This window comes from Drosophila hydei, unplaced genomic scaffold (assembly GCF_003285905.1).
Source record: "Drosophila hydei strain 15085-1641.00,03,60 unplaced genomic scaffold, DhydRS2 tig00008122-arrow-pilon, whole genome shotgun sequence".
In the NCBI taxonomy this organism is placed as follows: Eukaryota; Metazoa; Arthropoda; class Insecta; order Diptera; family Drosophilidae; genus Drosophila; species Drosophila hydei.
This window is the reverse complement of record NW_022045833.1, coordinates 2782049-2808391: the sequence shown is the minus strand read 5'-3', so window position 1 is coordinate 2808391 and position 26343 is coordinate 2782049. Positions and strand designations below refer to the sequence as shown.

General features: G+C 40.7%; 3 protein-coding genes and 1 long non-coding RNA gene across 11 annotated transcripts; 2 read left to right on the top strand and 2 right to left on the bottom strand.

Moving 5' to 3' along the window:
- Nucleotides 1-358: 358 nt before the first annotated feature.
- On the bottom strand, nt 359-2120 carry LOC111592413 (transcription factor kayak). Of its 2 annotated transcripts, XM_023304590.2 has the most exons (3): nt 2059-2120; nt 1615-1773; nt 359-1549 (listed from the first exon to the last, which is right to left on the bottom strand). In XM_023304590.2, the coding sequence occupies exons 2-3, from the start codon at nt 1725-1727 to the stop codon at nt 511-513; spliced, it is 1152 nt and encodes a 383-aa protein (XP_023160358.2). In that variant the 5' UTR covers nt 1728-1773; nt 2059-2120; the 3' UTR covers nt 359-510. The 2 variants fall into 2 exon arrangements, with proteins under 2 accessions (XP_023160358.2, XP_023160357.2); XM_023304589.2 differs by lacking the exon at nt 2059-2120 and having other exon boundaries at nt 1615-1838.
- A 2956-nt stretch (nt 2121-5076) lies between these two features.
- LOC111592402 (E3 ubiquitin-protein ligase Topors) lies at nt 5077-8673 on the bottom strand (the record flags this gene model as incomplete). Its single annotated transcript, XM_023304577.2, has 4 exons — nt 7894-8673; nt 7392-7828; nt 5923-7319; nt 5077-5864 (listed from the first exon to the last, which is right to left on the bottom strand). Coding segments are annotated over exons 1-4 (2994 nt in total), but the record flags the coding sequence as incomplete, so codon positions are not given.
- A 106-nt stretch (nt 8674-8779) lies between these two features.
- LOC111592403 lies at nt 8780-10877 on the top strand. The gene is made up of 3 exons (XM_023304578.2): nt 8780-9315; nt 9515-10097; nt 10160-10877. The coding sequence occupies exons 1-3, from the start codon at nt 9115-9117 to the stop codon at nt 10405-10407; spliced, it is 1032 nt and encodes a 343-aa protein (XP_023160346.1). The 5' UTR covers nt 8780-9114; the 3' UTR covers nt 10408-10877.
- A 1558-nt stretch (nt 10878-12435) lies between these two features.
- On the top strand, nt 12436-24485 carry LOC111592404. Of its 7 annotated transcripts, none has more exons than XR_002750945.2 (5): nt 12436-12550; nt 14806-14970; nt 23834-23932; nt 23991-24163; nt 24226-24485. It is a non-coding gene; the product is annotated as an uncharacterized LOC111592404 (long non-coding RNA). The 7 variants fall into 7 exon arrangements; XR_002750948.2 differs by lacking the exon at nt 12436-12550 and adding an exon at nt 12801-12834; XR_002750944.2 differs by lacking the exon at nt 12436-12550 and adding an exon at nt 13000-13091.
- Nucleotides 24486-26343: the final 1858 nt, after the last annotated feature.

The following is a 26343-nucleotide window of genomic DNA, read 5'->3' as shown; positions in this document are numbered from 1 at the left end:
AGCAGCCACGCCCCCGCAGGCAAAGCGTTCGCAATTTTTTACTCGACATTTTGTTGCCTCGCCTCTCGTTTTATGCGCAAAAGTGCGTGTAATTCAATTTTTCATGCGCCGCGGCACCCAAAGGAGGCGGCGTGACAGACCCTACCTTGTGTGTGTGTGTGTGTGTGTGTGTGTGTGTGCTAAGACAAAAGGAGCGCAAATATGCGTCAAAGGCATATTTTGGCACGCAATTTTCGTCGATGGCATGTCCTTATTGATGAGCGATCCCTTTTTCAGTTATCCTTTTAACCGTTAACGCTTATCAATATTTGATGCTAAAAACCTTTTAAAAACGCACTGGAGCAACAACAAAAAGTTCTGTCTTTCAGGCAATATTAAATGCGTTAAGCTGCTCTTTTATTTATTATAGATGCGACACGTGCCACCATTGACTGTGGCTGTGGCTGTGTGCGTGTGCGTGTGCGTGTCCTGTGTCCTGTGTCCTGTGTCTTTGGTCCAGTTGGGTTAGTTTCAATGGTCGAGATCGCGATTTGTGGTGCGTCGCCTTTTGGGCGCCACACTGGAGCTTCTGGGCCGCGGCGCCGTTCGCAGCGCCGCACGCAAGCCCGTATTCATGCCACTCGTCGTTTGTGCCACACGCATCAAGCTGGCCGTCGCTGCCGCTGCAGCCGCTGCCGTTGCTGCATCCGTATTGCGACCCAAGTTGCGTGCATAGTTCGCATTGGCCACCAGCTGCTGGGCGCGTCGCGGCATATAGTAGTCGGAGCCCAAGCGATCCAGCATGCTGCGCTCGATGGCCACCTCAAGGCCCAGATCATTGGCCAGCAGATTGCCGTTGCCCGGCGCGCCTGTGCTGTTGCTCGAATTTGAGTTGGAATTGGAGTTGGAGTTCGAGTTGGAGTTGGAGTTGGAGTTGGAGTTGCTGCTGTTGCCAGCCACGCCCGCTGCCACGGCCGCTGCTGCCGTATTGGTTGCCTGCAACACCAGCTCATTGGCCAACTGGCTGGCCGGCTGATTGCCGCGCAGCGTGCCCGATGCATTGCGCTCGGCGAGCAGGCGACGCAGCTCCAGGAGCAGTGGCGTATTCAAATCATTCAAGTCCGCCAGCTCATCGATCTCGTCGGGATCCTCGTCCTCCACCTCCAGATCAGCCGTGAAGCTAACGCACTCATTCTCGTCCACGCACGCAGAGAACTCGACAAAGTTCAGCATGAGATGCGACGACGACTGCTGCTGCTGCTGCTGCTGCTGCTGCTGCTCCACAGCTTCCATGGGCCTAGCTCGGTACTGCACATTGCATTCGTAGCTGATCAGATCGTCGTAGGGGGAGCGTGCAAAGTTAATGAGTTCGTGCACGAAATGATTTGTCTTGGGCCCCAGAAAGGCAGCCAGCGTCGCATTGAACTCCACGCTCTTCATGCTCACATCCAGGATGAGCTCCTGCAGCACATCGAAGACGGTCAGCAGCTCCGTCTGCGTGTTGCACAGCAGCACCGACAGCTCACGATTGGCAAAGCTCAGCAGACGATGCACCTCGTCCGAATTGCGTCTGCGAAGTGAACAAGTAGCTATATATATATATATACATTCTATAACTACATCGTGCGACTTCACCTGTACATCAATGGCGTGCAATCACGGTAGCTGCGCGACTCGCTTTCCGGCAGCGAATACAAGTTGTTCGAGTAGACGTACACCCGCCAATAGACCATGTAGCGCGAGCCCATTTCGCTAATATTTGATGGATTATCTTAAATATTCCCTAGAATTTCACTAAAAACGAAAACGGACACAGAAAGATACAAATATGACAGACAGACAGCACAGGCAAAGCCCAAGTTTCTCATGTTTCTCATGTTTCATTCCATTTCGTTTCACATAAACACTTGTTTATGCTGCGTGGGAAAGAGAGAGAGCTGCCCAGGCTGTTACCTATTGTGTTTCTTATATACACATACATTTGAGCTGATTATCTATATATATATATTTATATATATATATATATATTTATATATATATATATGTATGTATATATATAAATATGTATATAAAGCTTACCCAATTAAGTTGGTCACATCCAGGTTTTTGGCACAAACATGTCACTTGCCCACTTGGCATGCCGGGCCTTGGCACAAACTCATATCGATAACGATAGCAATCTTATCGATATAGCATTAAGAAATTGATATTTGTATAGAAAATTGATATTTTAGAAATGAGTCAATTGGCTTGCAGACAAAGCACATTAGCTCTGCGCTAAGCTCCTTAGATCAGACTAGAATATAAGGGCTTATAAGGGCTACACTGAAATTCCAACCAAATTATGTTTAAGCAGTGCTCAAAGCCAACCTAAACACGCCGAAGTTTGAATACTCTTTGAGATGAAAGACTTTGAAAAAAGCTTTACTAAGCGAAAGTTTTACTTATATATATGTCTATATATATATATATATATATATATATATATATATATATATATATATATATATATATATATATATATATATATATATTTTTTTTTTTTTTTTTTTTTTTTTTTTTCAAAGTCTTATATTTCAAAGGGTATTCAAAGTGATAAAGCTTATTTAACAAGTTCAAAAAAATTATAAAAATTTTTATAGAGTCATTCCCTCCCAACTTTTACATAGACAGCTCTATGATATAATGTTATCAAGTATTTCTCTTAACTAAGGTTGGTTCGCTAGAAATCTGAACTTACAAATTTTGATTAAGATATCATCAAAACTCATACAAAAACTTAATTTTCATACCTCATTTACCATATGTTAAAGCAGAATTACAACTAAATGCAAAAAGATACATGAATAAACCACATAACCACGATAATGCTCTAGCACTAAGACTGCTGGATGACTCAAGCAAACATAGGCAACTTTAAAGATTTCATGTCCTAGACTTGGCCCACAGAAATAGTTAAATATTCCTATCATAGCCATATGATATAGTGCACTAATTGATAAGATTCACTTAATTAAACTGAAAAACTTTAGTTTGTTTAACAAAACTTAAAAAAACACAGCAAGAGCAATATTTTGCAGAGATACTAACTATAGCAGCCATAGTATATAGTCAGCCGATATGGTTTAGATTTGATTTATATATAGCACAGTTTGTAGCTTGCTGAAATGCCAAACTTTGTTTAGATATATTAATAAGCTGAAAATATTTACTCTCAATGGAAGCCTTAAGGTATGGGCGTTCGATATTTATAAAACTTTGATCATGTACAAAGAATATATCAATAATTTTTTAGTTAAGTAAGTCTTGAGAGACCAAAAATAAATTTAGTTTTAACTGCTAGTTCCTGGGGCAGCTATGTGATATAGTCTATCGATATTGGTGAGCTATATAAAGTATACTTATAAACACATTGATACAAGTTGTCTAAAAAGTATTCTTTAAATATTTTTTGATTGATGATAATGTGATCTAACAGTAGTCTTATTATCTATGTATATCCTATATATACTGACATCAACTATAAGACGCACGTAGGCCAAGTTTGATAAAGTGAAATTGATGAAACAGACAGACGCAACTGGCTATAGCGACTTGACTGAGTATACAAATCAATAATATATATATGAACTATGTCTACAAATTCCATTATGTCCTCCCTTATAGCTACACACATATATAGTTAACCTTTATATGCAATAGACTCATACATGTGACGAAATATATGCCTATGATCGTACAGCTGATCAGAGAAACAATTCTATAAATAACGTTCGCAAAGGCAGCTCAAAGACAACTGACAAAAAATAAATTTCAGTTTACGATTCTACGAACCATGCACAGCTTGCATATGTTTAGGTTACTTCAGACATATAATCTTATGAAATCAATTTCCGCTGACGCAGTTAATGATAAAGATAAATTTATATAAAGATTGCTAACAATAACAAAACGTTTATCAATTTCTTTTTTTTTTATAAATATGCTTAGGAATCAGAGTGGATTCACAATAGTATTACATATTTTCTGTTTTATTAACTACGTGCACAATTTATACACAAAATAAAAATCATAATTTATAATATATATATTATATATGTATAGTTCATACACATGTATAATATACTTTTAATAAATATGTAATTCAGCTGAGAAATCGATACAGACTATTGGCATGCTTTATATATATATATATATATATATATATATATATAAAGACTGCATATATATAGATTTATTTATACAATTATTGCATTTACTGAAGAACTTAATTAAAATCTTGTTAAAAAAATGTTAATTTAAAAACTTTGGATATGCTCAGCATTTGGCATACGCATAATGGATTTCGTTTGCTGAAATTTTTGTTTACTACACTGAGTTTAGTTCATAAACTAGACTTAAGTCGATTAGATATATGGATTTATATATATATATATATATATAGTTATATATATACTTGTATTTTGTGTTTACATATCTAAGTACAAACATTTACAAATTAATTCATGTGATTAAACGGGTTTAAAATATGCGCATGCAAGCGGTTTCGGAGGTGGGTGTAGGATGCGTGTGTGTGGGTGGGTGGCTTAATGGGAACAATGCTTTTATATAATACAATGAATATATATATATATATATATGTATATATATATATATATGACTGAATATAATGTAGCTACGTATTTTTATGTGTATGTACAACTTAAAAACTTAAGCTTAAGCTTAATCAGCGGCCTCCAAACTACAAAAGATTTTTCGTCCTGCGTTTAACATTAAATTCTTAATATGAATTGGGAGTTAGTTTTTTCGTCTTCTTATTTAGGTATAGTCAACAATTAATTGGTTTTTTTTTAAAGAACGTCACATAGAAGTTGCTAAGAATAACTAATTGGAAAAACGCTTTAAAAAAACTCATAAAAGAAAAAACACAGTTCATGCTTTAGCAAGCGGCAAGGCGTCTTAGTAGGCATCCGTTGCATCCAGTTCCGAGTCGCTGGCCTCGGTATCAGGTGCTGGAGAGTCTTCAGCATCATCGGTCGCATCATCATCATCATCATCATCAGCGTGTTGCTGCTCATGGTCATGGTCATGCTCATCCTCATCCTCATCCTCATCGTCATCATCGTCGTCATCATCGTCGTCATCCTCGTCGTCATCTTCATCCTCCTCGTAAGCAACACTTGGCTGCTCAACTGCCTCTTCCTGCTGGTCCTGCTGCTGCAGTTGCCGCTCCTCCTCAACAGATTCATCTAGCAAGCTGCTCTCTGCCTCTCTCACGACATCGATCATAAAATCATCATTGCTCCCATCTGAATAGTTGCCCAATCGCGCATCTTCATCGACAGCCTGATGCATGCTGCTACCACTGTTGTGCAAATGGCTTAATGCATCCGCCTCCACAGCGCCCGACTGTTCACTGGCTGCACCACCAGCACTCACTGTGGATAGCTCAAGCAACGTACTGACAATGTTCTGCACTAGCGACAAAGGCTGCGCATTAGCATTACTAAGTGTGAGGCTCAAGGGCGAGCAGCTGGACGTGGTATTGCAATGACTGGCCAAGGTGCTGCTATTAACGCTCTGGCTATTGCTGTGACTGGACAGATTACTCTGGCTGCTATTGCTATTGCAGCTGCGTCGGCGTTTGCGAACGTTGCTCTTAATATCCGGCAATTGCGTTTGCTCTATTTGGTGCTCTTGCTCGACCGTCTCCACTGCCTCTTCCTGCTCTTGCGGCTCTTCTGTTTCCTCTTTGAGTTGATGCTTGTGCGACTTTAGTTCTGTTTTGTAGTGCTCTCTCAATGTGCTCAGCTTGAGATTATCGCTGCTGTTGCTCTCATCGGTGCTGCTGCTGCTCATATTGTGCTTGCCCTTGCCTATGTTGCCTATACAGAATAAGACTTTAGTTTGATGAGGCTTATATAAATTTCATTTGCCACTCACCTGCTGCATCGCTGCTCTCATTGTCACTGCCACTGCTGCTGCTGCTGCTGCTGCTTGCCAGGCGCGAACGCTGCGGCTCGACGACCTCGTCAGCCTTCACATGCTTGCGGCGCCGTTTGCTTTTGAATTTATTTCTATTGTCATTTCTGGCCACACGTTTGCGCGTTTTAGTTTTGCGCGATGGCCGCCTTTTGCGCAATTTCTCATTGGAATCCTCGCTACTGGAGCTGCTGCTGCTGCTATTGGTCCAGTTGGCGCTGTTGCTTTTGCTATTGCTGTCGCCAAGAGTTGATGGCAAGCTGTTGCGGTGTTGTGAACGTGTCATGTGGCGTTTGGCCATTAAATCCTTACGGCGTGCATCCTCTAGCAGCGTTTTCCACCGCTTGTGCGAGGTGGAACGTACCCCAGTGCTGGTTGAGGGACCCATGAACAGCTCACTGGGCACACTGTTAGTAGTCGAAGCTGCAGCAGCAGCAGCAGCATCATCCGCTAGCTGCTCGGCTCGCTCGCCAACTGTTGATTTCGGCGGCGTGTTTGGCCTTTGCTCATCCACAAAGACCACATCCGAATCACTGTTGGAGTCCAGGCTAACCAGCTCGGGTGTGCGCAAATGCGGCGGCTTACGCTCCAGCACAAAGACGCATTCATCATCATCACTGGTATTGCTGCAATCGCTGCTCTGCAGCTCGATGTGCGCACTGATGGGCAGACTGGCACCCGCTTGCCGTCGTCCTGTCTGGCTGCCATCATTGATGGCAGCAACTTCGGCATTGGCCGCAGCATCGCCATCATCAATCTCGATGACCTCGTTGGCCGGACGACGCATGCTCAAATTGATGGCCACCGTTTGAGAGCCAACATTCGAGGTGGTTGTGCGACGAATCGAAATGCCAGGCAGTTCGCTGCCATCGGTGGCCATAGTCACGCTAAAGGAATGTGTTGCACTGGGATTGGTAACAATAACGCTGGTCGAGGGACGTGGCAATCGGCTCCAGTCACTGCTCGCTTCAGCAATGCCGCTAGCATCGCCATTGCCACTGCCATTGGCATCGGAGACTGTTGACACACTGCCTTCGTTATTGTTGGACACCAAGTCGAGCAGATCCACCTCCACTTCTTCGGCAACACGCGCTGAATATTGCACAACACGATCATAGCCGACCATATCGTAGGGTGAGCGTGCGAAATTGAACAGTTCGTGTATGAAATGATTGGTGCGGTCGCCCAGAAAGGGTGACAGACGGCGACGGAATGTGCGGGTCGTTATATTGATCATGGGCAGTATGTCATGCATCAGCTGCATCACCTCGCTCACATTTTGCGGCAAGTTGCGCAGCAGGCAAACAATATCCCGATTGATCCAGGGCATTAAGCGATGTATCTGTGCGGGATTGTCTCTAAAGGGTAAGAAACGAAACACTTAATAAGCATACATTTTATTTATGATTGTTGCGCTTGCTGGCTCTTACCTGTAGAATCGTGCGCTCCACTCGCGAAATTGTCCAGTGAGACTATCGCTGACAGGCAACGCGTATAGCTTGCGGTCGTAGACGTAGCGACGCCAGAGCTGACTGAGTGAACCCGAACCACCAGCGTCCTGGTCATGACGATAGAAATTCAATAGCTCCGTGCGATACGGCTCGAAGCGATTGAAAGGCGCTTGCATGCGTGTTGGCTGCGGCAGCAGACCATCCAGTGAATCGTCCGTAGCAGCGGCATCGATGTCATTGGTCAAAACACCCTGATTCGAATAACGCTGCCGTCTGATATTGACAATGTGAAAGCTCAACGCAGAATGTTCCGGTGTGCTGGACTGTACAGGATAACGATCGTAATCACCCAAGCTGCGCACGTTGTGTATGATGGTCTTAAAGGGTTGCTTGCAGAGCGGACATTCCGCTTTGATCTGCAATGTGATGAGATTATGTTTAGACCCGGCATTAAATACACTTTTGAACACCTGTAACTCACCTTGCTCCACTCGCTCAGACACTTGAAACAGAACTGATGCATGCAGGAGTCTGTAAAGCATTTGCGTCTGCAGCGTGACAAGCAAATGGCACAATTTGGTGGCGGCGATGAGCGTGCGGGAGTTGCATTCGAGGAGCCATTCTCCAGCTGCTGTGACTGTTGTTGTTGTTGTGGCTGTGGATCGCTGTTAATATCGTCGCCGCTTTCGCTGCCGCTTTCTGTTAGATCTGCAAATTGCATTGCAGCAGCAGGCAAGGTGCCGGCGCCGCCGCCGCCGCCGCCCCCACCACCCACTGTTGGTTCGACAATAACAGATGCAGCCACATCCTCGATGTAGGGATGCGGCTCCTCAATGAGCAGTGATTCGGCCATGGAGAGAGTAGTTATGCTCTATATATAAATATATATTTATATATATATATATAAATCTATGCAATCGAATTTTCCTGTAGTTAAATTCGTGATGGTCTCCGACTTTATCTTTTTATTTTCTTGTGTCTCACTCGCACTCGCTCTGCTCTCTCGTTTAGTTGTCATCTGGTTTTGTTCGCAATGAAATATCCAACAACTGAACATGCGTCTTTTTTTGCATGGTTTTTATTATATCAATTTATGTTTTTCTTTAATACTGATGTAGCGCGCTCGTTTGCCACATTTATGTATTACAATTTAAAAGTTGCTGTATTCTTTTATTTCACAATTATATTGTTTTTTTTACAATTTAAGCTGACAGAAAATAATTTGCTGGATTCTCTTAATGATTCCGTATTTTTATGGGTAACACTATTATTGCCGCTGGGCAGCACTCTTCACTATCGATATTTATGAGCAGTGTGAACGCAAGCATCGACTTTTGTAATATTTCTGTTGAACTGTTTTCATTCAGAAAATATCATAATTATTTAAAATTCAAGTAAATGGTTTGATCGCAGTATTATGAAATGTTTGTTTATATTTACACATTTACAGTATGTTTACATCAATTGTGAGCAGCATATTATTCTTAGCAAGAGCAACATTGCGCGATTACCATAATCCTTATCGATAGTCTGCATATAGCAGCCTTGTTCACCGCCGTATGAAATGCACTAAAAAATACATAACGCGTAAAAATTGTTTGCATTTGGTGGCGTCGATTTTAATTTTTCGTGTTTGCAGTGCATTTTACTGTAGGAAAAAACCATTTTCATTGACAAATTGTGCAATTCGCTGGTTGGCAAAATGGATAGACGCAAAAAGCGAACATCTTCGGAGCAGTACCAAATGTACATTGAGCTCATGGAGAGCGACCCAATTTTTGCCAGCGGACGCGTGCCGCGCGATTATGATCTAAATTATTTGACCAGAAAATGGAAAGAGCTATCCGACAGGCTCAACAAATGTGGATCGGGACCGACACTAACAGCCGAGGAATGGCGCAAGGTGAGTTTTTCATACACTCTGCATCTCTGTGTGAGTCTCTCTCTGTGCATGTGTATGTGTATATGCATGTGTGTGTGTGCGTGTGCGCGCGCGTAGGGCTTGTGTGGGTCTCCCGTTATGTTGAACAGAAGGGGGTGGGGAAGGGAGGCTATGCGATTATTGGCGGCAAATGAATGACGCGCAAATATTTTTATTACAGCGCCTAAACGACTGGAAGAACACGACACGATGCAAGTACAGACGCAGCCTTATGTCCAGCGAGAAGGATATATCGATGTCGTCTCTAGAGACGCGTGCCCTCAATCTATTTGGCAAGGTGCCGGGCACTGGAGAAACGTTAATGAATTTGAAATCGGAAAAGGATGATCAGGAGGATGATATGGAGGAGTTGGGACAACGCACATCGGCATCGTTCCAAAAGGAGCTGCAAGCCGCCGTCGAAGAGGCCATCAATGACGATGACGAGGATGAAATGGTCGAGGAGCACGTCGATCAGGAGGATCTCACCGATGAGAATATGCATGAGCCAGGCGGCGGCATCGATGGACCCTCTGTCGGCGGCACAACGGCCGTAAATACAAGCGGCGGCGGTTATCGCACCATCGTTGTGGACAATTCAACCTATGTGGAAGAAGATCAGGATCATGCGGAGCCATCAAATGATCCCGTCAAGTTTGTGTGCACTCCCAATATACACTCGGCCAGCTCCAGTGGCGGCACGAAACTAATTAATGGCGAATTGCCAGTGAAGCGATTACGACGAGATCAGGTGATCTATGAAGGTGAGTGTAGAGCAATCACCAAAAGTAGTTACAATCATATAACACTTTCCGTCTGCTTTTAGTTAAGAATGCGCCGCGCTCTTATACAACGATTCAGACGGGCGGCTCGCTGCCGACGCTGCATAACACAAAGATGCATCATGATGGACAGGGCACAACACTGGGTGCTGCATTGAGTGGGCTGGATGCGCAGGAGATTGCGCATCAATTAAAACGTTTGGCCGACATCAATTATGAGACGCTGCAATTTGAGATCGCGCGTTTTAAATTCAATAATCCGGGTTTTCATTATGAGCCGCCGCCATTATAGTCATTGCCCAAGGCACAAGCGCAAAGCAGCAGCCGCACACAACAGCAACAGCAGCAGCTACAGCAACACCAACAAAAGCAGCAGCAACACCAACTACAACTACAGCAGAAGCAACGGGAGCAACAAAATAAACAACGGCAGCATCATGAACGAACCGTCGAGTCGAAGAAGAAATAGTTCTAGTTTTTATTAACAAACACACTCACACCCACACAAAACATATTTGCTCTGTCAGTTCAAATTTGTACATTTTACGTGAGCTGCAGACAACAACAAACAACCAACAAACAAACAACAAACAACAATTGAGCACTTGTGGCTACCCAGCTATCGTAACCCTCTAAAGTAGCCAGTTTTTTATAGTTTAAAATTTACGTAGTTCATATTAATGCAAATCATTTTCTATAATACACAGTTTCAATTACATACACACAAACAAACACACACGCATATATATAATTATATATATATATATATATATAAATTTGTATTTGTAATGCTTGAAAGGTACCACTGTATGTGTGACATATCGAATTGCGAATTCTCTAAACTGATGTCAATATTTAGAGATTCGCTCGTTCGCACATTGTTTACCTTTTACTCTCAAGTGGAATCCATGTCGAATTGGACAACATAATTTTAAACAATTGTATGTAAATGTAAAGAATAAAGTTTACCAATGATAAAAATACGCACCCATTGACTTTTCAGATCCATTAATCATCCATATGCATTTCCATTGCGAACATCTAGTATAACACTTTTATAACAGTCAAGGCCCTTAGGGAGGGCGGGCAATATTTCATTTTAACTGTTATGTTATACATATATATAGATGCCGCTGCAACAAGTGCCCAGCATATGATGAAGAGTGCAACGAGCCGCCTCTTAAGAAAATCACTTGAATGGCGAATGACGGCGCGCCAATAGATCATTTGAACACCGTGCGCTGCGAATCATAAATTACAATTGCCGCCAGGTCGCAGTCGAAATCTCAGACTGAAAAGCCTTTGCAGTCTCAACGTCAACAACGCATGCCAAACCGTTAGTTGACCATTTGGTTGTTGTGGTTGTTGCTAGGAGTTCGGTTAACTGCACAACACGTCGTATGCTTAATCTGTTTTCTGTTCTGTTTCGTTTTGTGTTGTTGTTTTTGTTGTGGTGGTGGGTGCCGCCTGCGCTTTGATGAAAGGCCTCCAAGCAAAGCTGATTAACGGGCGTGTATACAGACACTCACACACACACACTCGCACACTGATAGATGATTGGAGATGGCATAGTCTGGTGGCACAGCCAGATGTCTTCTTCTTCTCATATGGCCACGGCTGGGCCATGCCAAGTCCATTAAAATAGTTCGTGTTGCACTCGTTCCGCCAGGCTGCGACTGGCCTGTTGCATGGATCACGGTCACACACATGACAGCGTGCAAAATTTGACCCTTAGGCGGGTGTTACACAAAAACAAAAAAAATCTTAAAAGAACCAGCAAAAAAAACTGTCTGCAATATGTGAAGCACTCAATATGGCATTTCGCTGCACTACTTCAAGTCTCACTGGGCATATGGGTGCGAGTATCGTTGCAAAGTTACAAAATTTGATATTGTTAAATTTAGTGCATAAATTTCTCTCTATAAGACAAATACCTTTTTTATAAACTTTCCCATTAATATGTAATATTTCATTGAATCTCAGAACTTAAGCAAATAATTATATGTACTTGATGCTGTTACAACGATAGTCGATTATGACGCACTGTCATTGATTGAATTCTGAGCGAGCGAAAGAATGCCAAAAAGAAGTGTATATTAACATAGCCCGCAAATAAAACTGTAAATTAAGCAAAAAAAGAATAATAGAATGTGAAAAAACTACACAAGACATAACGCAACGTCAAAAATTCCGCTATTCTCTTTTCAATTTAAGCTGCGTAAATTTAGTTGCCTTTATTGAATCGATGAGTGCGTGTGTTTTTTTTATTGCAATTTAATGTTGTATCGATTACCTTTTGTACATTTTAAATGGTTGCTTTAGAATACATAATGACACAATTAAATAATATTAAAGAATGCGATGTGGTTACATTGATGAGTTTTAATTCAGTGAAATTTGTGGCAGAGAACGAGTTTAATAATATTAAAGAAAAAGTAATTTTTACAGCAATTTAGTTAAAGATGATCTAATAAACATTTAAATTAATTGAATTTCGTAAACAAAACAATTGAAAGAACAACTCAAGCAAGGAACTTAAGAGAAGAAACAGACTCTGTTAAAAAACCTAATACTGAACATACATACATAGATATGAGTGTTACATTAACTGAGTGACAGATAAGTAAAAGGAAGAACTCAAAAAAAAAGAGTTGTTACAAATGTACAAATGTATTTATGTATGTCCAATTATGTCTAATTCTTATAAATTGCATTTTTTGTAAGTGTACAGAAATATTAATACTTTATTAAATACATTAAATTAAATTAAACGAAAATAAGAATAAGAAAAGAAAGTCAGATTTCCTACAGGGTATTAAAATATGACACATATGTAAATATGTATGTATATGCGTACACGTATATGTACATTTGTAAGAATACATATTCACTACATGTGTGTAGACTTATTTCAGACAGCGAAGAGTGTCAAAAGAAACTAGCAACATGTATGGAGCGAAAAACAGAGCAAAATAGGTAAAAAAAATACTCAAATATTTCGTTATTGTCACTTTTCTGTTATTGGAAAAATGTAATTTGCTTTGAGTCTTTGTTTTGCTAATAAAGGAATAAAGGAATAAAGGAATAACATATTTCATTTAAAAGGTAGACTTCTTGTTAATTAATTATTTAAGAATCAATTACTCAGCTTATAGCTCGAAGCAATAAAAAGACTAAAATTAAGCACTTTATGCGCTCTTTTAGAATTTGCTAGATCTATTTGTATGTATGTGTGTATGTATATGTTAGTTGTCAGCATGAAGCAAATGCTGGCGGCCCAATTGAAATTTCCATATACATGTACATGCATGTATGTATGTTTATGTGTATGTATATAAGATATATGCTTAAATTAATGTTTTATTAAACGCGTTGAGACTTTGGCGATTCATCTTCATTCGCTGCCATTGCCATTGGCCATTTGGCTAGTCAGAGCCAGAGACAGGGACAGAGACAGAGCCACATGTGTGCCATGGGTCCAATCTCGGCGCTCGGTTTGGTTTGGCTCTCAGTTACAGACAATGTTTAGGAGCTCATGTTAAGGTTCCTTGCCTGGGCCAATGTTCTGTACTGTTCCGTTCCGTTCTGGGCGCAAGAGTGCAAAGCGTTTTTATGCTAGCGATTATTACGCTTGATCCTAAAGCACCAAAGGGTCAATTGATGTTTGTGATGTTGCTGAATGTTGTTGCCGGCAACAACTGCAACAGCTACAGTAACAACAACAGCAACAACCACCACCACAAATAGGCAACAAACAACATTTGCTGGCGTTGTTGCCCGCAATTTGCTTTGGAATTTTAAGCAGCGCGACGGTCGCATCGCCATTTACCATTTTACATTTTTACAATTTTTACCAGCGTTGACGCCGACGCCGACATCAGCATCGGCGTCATCATCCTCATAGACGAATATCATTTTGCACATTTTGCTTTCGCCATGTATTCTACTCATTCGCCGTTTGCCTTTTTGCCCGAAAATTGCATTTCTTTTCGCCGCTTGCAGCGTTGAAGCGTCAGCAGCACTCAGCGATTTGAGTTTTTTTTTTTACCTATCTGTTTTCGTTGTTTTTACTTTTTATGCCCTAGCTGCTAGCATATTAGATTAGCTGTGAAGTGTGTAACGTAAGGAATCAGATTTGTTGATGGTTTAAAGTATTTATATACAGTATACCAATGATGTCTTCGTGCAGAAGCAACTGTTGTCTTTGGCAAAGAATGTGTATATAGAGGGAAAATAAAAAAATATTACAATGCTTAAATAAATGCTTAATATAAATTGAGTGTAAGATATAAATATATTATATTATTAAAAGATATATTTATAATACTTAAGAATATGACAACCTCTTTAAAGGTTTGTGTGAGCTTTTAATATAAATAAAATTCTACAAGTAAAGATATTTTTGTTAGAGTATTTAGTCTTCGACATGCCAAGCATAGTTTTCTCTGTCTGGTTTTTTTTAAGTCCAGTGCTTAGACAGTTGATATATCACTGCTGATATTCTTTCAACTACATTGCTTATCAACGATTTGGGGTTTTGTTTTTTTTTTGTTTTTATGCCATTTTTGTTGCTTTGGGGCGATGTTGGCCAGAAAATTGCTGTCAAAAATGTGCAAGTTGTTCTCATGCTCGTTTAATATAGAAATTATTTAAAGTTTATTTTTTTTCTCATCTGCTTCTTCTGTTGCAGAGTTTCGGGCCAATTGATGCTGGGAAAATGGCAAAATCGTGAACGCTTTGTAAGCACCGATGACTGCGTCAAGCATTTCATCTGACGACTCTTACGACCATTTAATGACCTACATTCAGAAGAGGGCATGCAAATTAAAAAAAAAAAGCAAGAAGGAAGAAGCAAGTAAGTAAACTCTATAGTTTAGTTTTAACGCTCGCAACTCTCATCTTTCATCTTTCATCTTTCATCTTTCATCTGGCTGTGCTTGCTCGATTGCATAATTCCATAATTCTATAATGCCGGCTAGATTATTTGTTCTCTTTTACATTTGATGATATGATATGAGAGCAGCTTTTGTTGTAGCGGCTACTATATAATTATATTAGCATGATCTATGTCATTAAGGATGTATATATGCGTGTGTGAGTGTGTTGCTCATGGATAGCGCAATTAGTGCAACAGCAAGAGCAACAGCGGCAGCGGCAGCGGCAGCGGCTGTAAAAACAACTATCGACTACGATGCGGCTAACAATATAGCCGGCGGGCGTTTATGGCCATGAGAGCGGAGGCAAAAGACAGGCCATTATTGACGCCACTGGACACTAGGATGGGATGCTGGGACATGGGACACGGGACACGGCTCACGGCTCACTCTCTAGTTGCTATCATCAGTGGCCATTGTTGCTCGATGCTTGCATGCAAATTGTGTGGTGCGCTAAACATGCAAAATACAAAATCAAAAAAAAAAAAAAAATATATTGAAGCCTAACAGACAGCTAAAAGTACAAAATATTGAGCGCTGAAATACTGCCCAGCTATTTGGCATGACAGGGCGCCTGTTTTAGCCCTCTCTCTCAGTTTGTATATGGCCTGCTGGCAGGCAGTCATAAACACGCACTAATTGCAGCCATGATTTGTTACACACTGCATTAATGGCGTTCGCAGGACAGCAGCAACAGCACCAGCAACGGCAGCAACCATTCAAACAGCAACTAAAATCAAAGCCTAATTGCCTATAAATGGCAGCTTTGCAGCAGCAACAACAAGGACAACAACAGCAACAAGAAAACTGCACAAAATGTGGCGACATCAAACGTAAAGCTTTCAGCATAGCGCCAACATCAACTAGAGTAGTAGCAGCAGCAGCAGCAACGGCAACATGTTGGCGACAGCAGCAAGCAGCAACAGCAATAACAAGTTGCCAAGCGTTAAGCCTTTTGATTTATAAACAAAATTTAGCAACAATGCATTAAAGTTGCTCCTGCTCCGGCTGCGGCTGCTGCTGGCTATGCAATTAGGCGCGAGATGAATGTCTGGCAGGTAGAGAGCGAGGTGGTCCTGTGTGTCGCCAGCATGTCCGACATATAATCGATCGATCGCTTGATATACAAATCATTTGCTTGATCTCTCACTTGCCACAGCAACAGCAGCAACATCATAGACGTTGCTCGCGTGGTCAGCGCCAATTACTTAGAGCATATCAATTATATGACTGCAGCGACTGTAAAATAAATGAGCCAACATGGCCAAATGATACGCAAGTAAGCAAGTTGATTCCCAAGGAGTTGCAGTTGCTGTTGCTGTAATTGAACTGCGCGTATTGCAAATTATTATTTTGTGCATTTGCAATCGCATTGCCTGGGCTGCCTACTGGAAATGTGCAAGGCTTGCCCCCAGTGCTGCGTGCAGGGCCACACCGATCAGCCGCCGTCTCCAGCTGCCCCTGCTCTGCTGCGTGTCTGTTCATATGTTTTCATTACTTTTGACCATTATGCGTGTACGTGACGCACAATTTGAAATTGGCAGCTTATAAGCCGGATACCAGGCGACCAATGTGCACAATTGGCAGCATTGCCAGCGCGTCGTCGTCGTCGTTGCTGTTGTTGCACCTCTTCCCTGCCTCCCACACTTTGCGCTGTGCTAGCGGCAATATGCTGGCCAATCGAGCAGAGAGAACCAAAACCGAACTCGAACCCTGGTTCAGCACCGTCTGGCCCAACCATCGAGGCGTGCGAGCGAGCGAGCGAGCGTCTGTTTGTGGCTTTTGTTTGTTGTTCAAGTTTACAATTTTAATGCACTGCCACTTGACTGTTGACAGTGCAACACGCCGAGTGTGTGTGTGTGTGTGTGTGTGTGTTTGTGCTTGTTTGTGTTTGTGCTGGGCTATTGATTTTATGCGTAGTGCCCTGCAGTTGTCGTCGTCGTCGTCGACGCAGCTGCTTTTAACTCATTTCGCACATGCACCAAATGAATTTCCAACAGTTAAATCATTCGAAGAAACAGTATATCCACACACATATATATATATATATATATATATCTTTATATGTATACAATAAAACGCTGATTCATGCTGCTGTTGCTGCCTTTTTTAAGCGCGAACTCCATTAAGGCACTGTTGTTGTATATCATATTTCCCTGCTCTTGTATTTGTATTACGAGCCGAAGGTTTAATTATGGAATAACTGGTATTATTGTAATGAGCATGTCCTGTATGTGCTGCTTATCAATAATTGGCAAGGCTATTGCCAATGCAAACAGCATTGTTAATTAACAATTGAGTGAGCAGATTGCGCCCATATGATCGACTACGAGTTGCCCTCACTTAATGTGAGGCATAATGTGAGGCATTTACTTAGAACAGATATGTGTATAACAGAGGTATAACAGTTATAAAGATTACTTTGCATGAGCTTGTATATAAGAAAGCAAAATACACTTTAGAAATACCCAGCATATTTATCTAAGAGGGAGAGTAAGAAAGTACTATGCAAACACTATAATTAGGAGGTCTAAAAAATTGTGCCTATAACATTTTTTAATAATATATATAAAAACAAGTCAAAAACACCTCAAATTACCCTGCATTTTGAGCTTACTTGAAGAAAGATGTATACTTACTTTAATATTGTATTATGCAAGCTATAATATACTTACTTCATCATATAGGACAGCAAATTAAAGCATACTTAAACAATACCTTTTATGAAAATCGCATAGAAAGGCAGCAATTCAAAGAAAAAATGGCGCTGTTAAAGGAATATATATAAGTATATGAAAGTGTGTTATATATGTAAATAGAGAGGTGGATTAAGAGAGATAGATAGACAAAGAAAGTGAGAAAATAACTGAAGAAGGCATAGAAAATAAGCAGAAGGATAGTTAAATAGAGATATATAGATAGAGATAGGAGAATCGGTATAAGAGAGCGAGGTAGATAGATAAAAGCAGGACAATAAAGATATAAGAGATTACAAAAATATGGAGGAAGTGTGTAGAAGTACATCATGCTTTGTCAAGAATATATATATATAAGATGCCTCATGTGGCAAACCCTTAGTTTTATTATGCCCAACTCAGCAGTAATCTTCTTGCTGCACTTTATTTAAAGGTTTCTTGGTTATAACTTTTATGGCTAGTAGCTTGGAGCCATAACTATTCCCTTTAAACGGGGCACTAGAAATGCGAGTTGCAGTCAAAGAATTTATGGGTTTCGCTTGGCCATAGGGCTTAACTAAGTAAACAATTAAATAAAGCCTAAAATAAAGCTGAAGAAGAGACAGAGGCAGAAGATGTTAAAGCATAATAAATCCCTCGCTTCAAATAGCCATCGATCTTTAATGGCCATTGTCAGCGTCCCAAATCGAAGTCTCATTGTCAGGGCCCGTGGTTGTGTCGCTTGTGTTGAATATGATTGAAGTACTTCTTGGCTGCAGTCGTAACGAGCTGGCATCTATCTTATGGCCATATCGAACTGGCATCAAAAAATTTCAAATGGATCGAATGAAAAATCAACTGGCGTTGAAAATGGCCAAGTCAATTGCTGCAGCAGCAGCAGCAGCAGCAGCAACCATTGCTGCAACTGCTGTTTTGTATGCATGCGGCGAACGTGATCTGTTGCCTAACAGCAATTTTTAGCTGCTAGATATCGCTCCAGAACAAAGTGGCCAACGCGCAGCGACAATGTTGCCGGCAACGCACAGAAGCAGCAGCAGCAGCAACTGTTGCAGCTGGCTGGCGTATCATCGGAGCATTTCACTTTGGCCAAAGTCAATGATTGAAATTCTAACTTTGCAACTAGTTGCTGTTGACCTTTTCGCATGAGAATCGCATGCTGATGATGGATACACTGCCTATGCCTGTTGTTGTTGCTGTGCTTGCTGCTGCTGCTGCTGCTGCTGCTGAACTGAATCTGTATATAGAGTTGGGCGCACTGTCAGCTAGACAGTTGCTCAACTGCTGCCACAGCTGTCAGTGTGCGCAGCTCGTCATGGGCAATTTAAGTGGAAGTGGAAGAAAGGTTTGCAACAACAACAACAACAACAACAACACAGACAAACACATTCGACATGTACATCGATGGCAGAATGCCAAAGTCAAAGCCAAAGCAAATACGCGACGGATAATTGCGCGCAGAGCCAAAAAAAAAAAAAAAAACAAGTAAGAACATTGCAGTCGGGCCTAAGCAACTGCATAACACTCGCTCAGAATTCAGAATGCTGTGCAAAAATTGCTGTTGTTGCCCAGCGGCAAAGGAGCGATGAAGCCTACAGCAAGTCTATGTCCGAGTCTTGTAGTTTATAGCCAATTAGCCACGCCTCTAGTAGGCGTAGATGCGAGAAATATATTTAAAAGCATAAAAGGAAAGTAAACAGGAATTTATATGTGAAATCTAATCTAATATGCCAAGTCTTCAGCGGTCTTAGTTATATATAGTTGTTCATAAAAATAGTAGTGCTGCTTACTATTATCTATTATTGTTCATAAAAATAGTAGTTTTGCTACTACTATTTATATGAACACAGGTGTATAAAGTTTGATTTGTAGTCTGTAGCTTCAACAGCAGCTATACACATAGTGTACAGCCAAGCACCAAGCCTGAAACCAATATACTCTCTTTGCTTACTTCTTGAGCGCGTATAAAAAGACATAGAACTAGCCTTGGCAACAAACAGCTATAGCAACAACTAACAACTTGGTTCAGCGTCGTCGTCGTCGTCGTCTTTGCAGCGCGGAATTTCACAGCAGCATGGAAATTTGTTCGATGCCTTGTCGCTGCGTTGTTGTTGTTGTTACTGTAACTCTGCTGCTCTTAGCTGTGTCGCTTTTGCTAGCAGTTTGTTTTGTTTGATTTGGATTTGATTTGATTTCCAGCAGCAGCAGCAGCAACAACAACAACTTTAACTTTAACTTTAACTTATTCAAATGCCGCCGCACAGTTTGTTGAACCCGCCGCGTGTGACGCAGTCGTAACTGCACATGCGCGCCCAATGCCACCCGCGCATGCTCCTAGCCCCCTTTTGGGCCGGCCACAGTTGTAGCAACTGAAATCGCATCTTCATGCTGCAGTCACTGGCAATTGTGCTGGGCAAAAAGGTTGCTTGAGCTAACGTCCGCCGTCGCTCGACGTTTGCGGAAAAATGCGATTGACGGTAATTGGTTGACGTTTGTCTTATTTAAATTTGTTTTTCTTTTTGCCATTTTTCTTGGCTTACAAGCAGCAGCTCCCCTCCCACCCGATCTGCTGACTGAGCTAAGCGGCTGGTGAATGCTGAGAGTTTTCTATAAAGTTTGATGCCAAGGCAAAGAAATCAGTTGCTAATGACAATTGTTGCATGCGTATGGGAGCTGTGTACAGACTACATTATAGAGTAAACAAGGGTCAGCTTGCACTTGAATAGAAAGGGAAGACTTGATGTGAGAATATAAATACTTTATGATACTAAAGGTTTGCTTGCCCTTCTCATACTCATTTAAACATAAGTGGAAATTAAAGGGTTTTCGATCTTTAGAGTAAACTTAAATAATAACCTTTCTATGCGATTCTCACGGGAGTTCTTATATCTAATGTTTATCTTATGAGATTCGTACATACATGACTTGTATTCAGAAAATCTCTATTCTCTTAATAATTTGTAAGCTCTATAGCTATAAGCTAAATAGCTGTTCGCCTCTCTATGAGATTCTCATAATTAGAACTTGATAGTAGACTCAGATGTAGCTCTTTCAAATCTCTGCTTAAGTGCTGCTCGCCTTTCCTGTCTTATAGAATAAATAAGCTATGGCATTCTGCATGCTCTTCTATGAGATTCTCATTTCTAAAAATGTTCTCATATTATTATTTAAATACAAAAGAGTATACACACTTCGATTAGATGTTTGTCTTTCTATGGGATTTTCTTTTTTTTTGTTTTTTATTACCCGTATATAAAAAGAGAGCTTTTCATTATTCTCCGCCCTGGCCTTTCTATGAGATTCTCATAAATATAATTCTGTAGAAGTTTTCTTATGCAAGTATAAAGATTTCGCCTTTCTACGCGATTCTCATACACTCTTTTAGTACATATACCTTTCTCTACTACTGCTGTTTGGCGCTCTTATCTCTATATCTTATCTACCTTATAGAGTATACAATTTCCTCTATCCGCTGCTCATTCGCTGAGCAATGCGATCCTCTGTTCGCAATCGGCGTGCAACTTTAATTGAAATGAAATGAGTTTCGTCGATTTGTGTTCTAGGAATTTGTTTTTGATTGTTTTCTTGTAAATTTGAATGATTATCGAGGCAGTTGGAACTAGCAACAGTTGCGCAATTGGCAAACACAGACAACAATAACAAACAGCCATCAAATGTCGACGACCCGCGTAATTGCACAACTCTCTGACTCCGACTCTGACTCTGACTCTGACTGACTGTGCACAGACAAAGAGCCAGACCGAAGACCTAGACCCTCTGCCTGGGCCAATGTTCAATAGGGGGAAGTCGTTGTCTCAGTCTCTGGGCTGTGGGTAATTGAACTGTGCGCACTTTTAATTGTGCTCAGGTGACGCGGAAGCAACTTAGAACTGGGCCAGGATTTGCACAGAGAACGCAGAGAGCAGAGCGCTAAGAGAGCTGATAGGAAGCCAATGGCTGGGCCAATTTGTTACCGCTACATCGCATATCGCGTGAATATATCGCGATCAAGTTGCTAGCCATGGCAAATGAAACCACTTCCTCAACGCTCAGCAGCAGCAGCAGCAGCAGCGTTTAAATAAACATATTGAAGCAAGGCAACGGTCTTACGGTTAGCGGGCAGGCAGTAGAGACAAGAGATGCTGTTGCTGATGCTGATGCTGCTTGGCTGCTTGGCGAAGCAAGTTTTTAAGATTGAAACCGAAACTGATGCGTAGTTTAGGGCGATTTACACAGTTTAAACAGACGGCGATACAAATCGCCGGCACATGAGCCGCACCAATGCCAAGGCGGATGGATCGAGGCTCTGCCAGTGCAGCATGGCAGCTGTTCGACGAGCCAGTTGGCTTCAGTGTCTTCCTGTGTGCCATAACTGTAGCAAATGGCCAGGCAACATGCAGCCAGAGAACGATGTCTGAGAATATATATGCGTTATACCCTGTAAGCGGTGTCAATGAATATGAATATGAATGGTTAATAAGCAAACGCATGGAATAGCACCAGAAGCAGGCAGACTTTAAGATCTAAATATCCATCTAGGATATATAGATAGATGCATCATTTTGATGGCAATTCCGAGTGAGTTTGATCGAGACGTGTTTGTATGTATGCCAGTTGGCTATATTTACTTCCATCTGGCATACAGATGGGCTAAAAGGGCTAAAAGCTGAAATTGAAAGTAACATATTTATCGTATTCATTTAGAACTGAATAAAAATTTGCTTAGAGATGATTAAACTGAAAAATAGGAAACGCAAGCAGCAACAGAATCTGAAGCAATTTTCTATATATTTTCTATTTTCTGTGTATTGTCGAGGTATCATCTGGTCGAGAGCTCCCTCATTTGTTGCTGTTGTTTTTGGTTTCTTCTTTTGCGTAGGCGTCTGAAGCTGAAGCTTTGGTCGTCGCGGCAGCCGCCTAGGAAAATGTTATAAATTGCACATTTGATGAGCAGAGAAACGTTTATGGTTCGTTCTTAAGCAAAGCCAGGGCCAGCTGTGCGTTGCTGCAGTCTGCGACTGCCAACTTCCAACTCCAATTCTGACTTGCGACTTGCGACTGCGAGTTGGAGCTGCAGTTGGGAGTTTGGAGTTTGGAGTTCTGCCTTTTAGCGCTTGCATGTCGGCTGATTAATTGCGCCAGCGTCATAAACGTGATGATATCGCAATGTAAGCGCATTTTTCATGTTATTCAATTCGTTGCCGCCAGCTTAAGCTCGAGATACGTTTCTCTCTGTCTCCTCTCAACTATTTGCATAGCACAATTTGTTTTTCTTTCTTTTTTTTATGTTTTGCTTCATTCGCTACAATAACAAAAGACTTAGGCAACAAACTTGATCGGCTTGGCTACGTTTTTGGTGCGCGCAAATTAAATCTTTCGATATTGCCAACTAATTACGAACATTAACGCAATTGAGCCTCCTCTAACTATCTATAAACATTTTTTTCTTCTCTCAATCTGTTCCGCATGCGCTCCTATGTGGTTGTTGTGTGTGTGTGTGTGTGTAATGCAATTGGGATTTAATTCTTTGCCCAAATGGGCGCAATTCATGTTTTTGGCCAGGTGTCGAAGCTTTGGCAGGTGTGTTTCGCCTCATTGTCTCGCTCGACGCTTAGCAGGAAGCATTTGGCGTGTATCCATAAATTACAAAGTGTTGCTCTATTGAAATTTTTTGCGCTTGGTGCGTTTTCAGAAAAAAAAACGAAAAGACGAAAACAAAAACAAAAGCAAACGCTAGCAATTGCGCAGTTTTCACCTGGCGCATGATCCCGTTTTGGTTAAAGCCAGTTAAGTATTGTGTGCTCTGTGTATTTAACTGAGTTGTTCATGTTGTTGTTGCTGTTGCTGTTGACCTCGCTGTGTAGTTATAAGGAGCGGGTCACGTATGAAGTCTATAAAACAGCTTAGGCAATCAAAGATACTTTAATACGCTGTAAATATGCGCAGAATGAGTTGATAACCAAGTCTTGAGGGTATAATAAAAGCTGGATAATTAATTACCAAGTTATCGAACTAATCTGGCGTTTCTATATATGCAAAGCGTCATATTAAGAAATTGATATTTACCTTCATTTCATTTTGTTTTTTTCAGAAACATCACCTGGTTGACCGGCTATAAAAGGAAGTTCTTTTATGCAGTCAAATCTATAGTGGCTGCAGATAACATGGTCTTTGGGATAACAAAATTGCTGTAAGTAATTCCTACATTTCTTTGAAACCAATCTCTAACAATGATATTTTTTTTATAGATTTTCATTGGACTTGGGCTTTAGAGGCACAATTGAATATGCTTTAATAGAACACTAAAGCAATAACAGCAGGCACAATTGAAGAACAGGATAAGCACACCACACCACATTCTCAAACTCCTTTTCGTCCTCTCTCATGCAGCATAGCATACGGCCGATCTACACAAGCTTAAGTAAGAACTGAATTATAGAAATAGTGATATACCAACCTGTCTAATTACGTCTTTTCTTGCAGATTTCAGTCAACATAGGAATATAGTTTCAGACTATTCTTGCATAATAATCAAATTTCATGTGCAATTATGAAATTATCACCAAAATGTTCATAAAACTAGCGATGGCGTAAATCACGGAGCGACTGACTACATAGGGCCAAACCAAACGAGGTGTCTAGCCTTGCGGTTGCTAGAGTGAAGCACAGGGCGTTGTTAATGTTGGGGAAGAGACGACTGAAAAGACAACATTCTGCTTAACCACATTCTCCTTAAGAACAGTAAAAAGCCTATCTGTTGGCATTAAATTGTATCCATGCCAGTCTATTCGTAATTAATTTTATTTAATTTATATATTACTTATAGTTTAAGAAATTGAAATAAAATTAAGATTTAAGTACTTCAGTATTATGTCCAATATGCGCCAGTTATAGCCATATAAAATACATAAGTATTTATATAATTAAAAAAATCTTATTTATGAAATAAAAAACATGAAAAGATATAAATAACAATTACGTTTTATTTAAAAAATGCAGCTTAAATACAAGTAGAACAGAAATGGCCTGAAAGTAGCCGAAAAGCTGTGAAAAAAAAATAAAATTCATTGCATACCATCCAGGGGCGATCGTTGACAGCTGCTAAATCACAAAATTTAACGAAATTTCGGATAAATTACCAGGCGAACAGAGGTCACAGAAAGCAGAAGAAAAATCCGCCGAAAAAATTTCGTTGCATAGCCAAAGGGGCAACATTGCAGAACAACTTTAGATTATATATACAACGCTCGATACACGGAATCCTGAAAGTCCTTGAAAGGCAATCGATAGATCTTTATTCTGCCAGTTCCAATAGGCATATCCTTTTCAGATTCCCAAGGCTTTAGCCGACTTAGAGCTACTGGCAAAGCTGATTTTTTCAGTTTAAACAAGGCTCTAACTTGGTCATATTCGCTCTCAAGACGAAAGCACATGATGCGTTTGTATCTTGAGCACCAACTCTATTGATCCTCATCAAAAGATTATTAGGTCATCTAAGAATCCAGGACTTGAACATTTTGAGCTGCAGACGAGCTGCGTCGGCAAAGGAAATCGGCAAAAACACACAAAATCGCCAATATCTCGTTAACCACTGGCACGATTGCGATGTCCTTTGGCATGTTGATAGTCCTAGTGACCCCACATCATTGAACACTAAGCTTGACAGGATATGCAAGGATGCGGCTGAGTTATAGCAATTTTTCTCTGCAGAAAAAAGTCCTTATAACTCGGTTGCTTGAAGGACTCTTACATTGCTGCTTGTTGATTCTTAATGAGGCAAATATACTGCATATATGGTTAAAAGGACAGCTTGCTAGTCCTTCAATTAGCCAAGTTAAGGTGGCTGTTGGCCATTTTTCGACCAAACCCCTTGCAAAATTTTGAGCTGTAATTTTTGATGGAATCTTGAGAATTTTTGAATGAGAATCGATAGTGCCGCTTGCCAGCAGCTCATAAAGGTATATGCTTTAAGGATACTTAAGGATATGGCGGAGTTATGGCTTGAGAAATATATCCTTTTTATAAAAGTAGCCATAACTTGGCCAAATTTTGGCGGATTTTGACGGGATTTGGTGCGTTAGACTTGAAGGAGGCAACTGCATCGATTGGCATTAAAAATTTGTGGGAATAGGAATAGTTGCTGTAATTTCAATGTATCCTGACATATCCTGGCACGTTGTATGTCAAAAAGTGTGTACTAAACAGGACTATTCATAAAGCTAAAGGATATTAAAATTGTGTGTGTAGTTTTTGAATTATTAAAGAATTTGTAAATTTTTTTTTTTATTTTTTTGATGAATTTTTCGATGACGTTGCAATAACTTGAGAGGAGTTGATGCTGGATGATGTCTGCCCTCGTGACAATTGATGGCTTTAAATTATATATATTATATATATAGCATGTTTATAATATATATTTTAATAGAGCTGAAAGCCCTTGCAGCTAGCACACTTTGCCTTAACTTTTTACTAAATTGTATTCAAAATATTTATAGATATATAATTTTAATCGAGCTTAGTTGCGCAGTTTCCATTGTTTATAGCATTTATGGCTCGATCAAGCTATGTAAAAGCAGCTTAATTACCTGTTGCAGGTGCAAT

Excerpts from the sequence above, each read along its gene's own strand:
- LOC111592413 (XM_023304590.2), bottom strand. The coding sequence starts at position 1,727 with ATGGGCTCGCGCTACATGGTCTATTGGCGGGTGTACGTCTACTCGAAC. Across the intron at positions 1,550-1,614 it reads TGCACGCCATTGATGTACAG|ACGCAATTCGGACGAGGTGC; the intron begins GTGAAGTCGCAC and ends TTCACTTCGCAG.
- LOC111592403 (XM_023304578.2), top strand. The coding sequence starts at position 9,115 with ATGGATAGACGCAAAAAGCGAACATCTTCGGAGCAGTACCAAATGTAC. Across the intron at positions 9,316-9,514 it reads CAGCCGAGGAATGGCGCAAG|CGCCTAAACGACTGGAAGAA; the intron begins GTGAGTTTTTCA and ends TTTTTATTACAG. Across the intron at positions 10,098-10,159 it reads AGATCAGGTGATCTATGAAG|TTAAGAATGCGCCGCGCTCT; the intron begins GTGAGTGTAGAG and ends GTCTGCTTTTAG.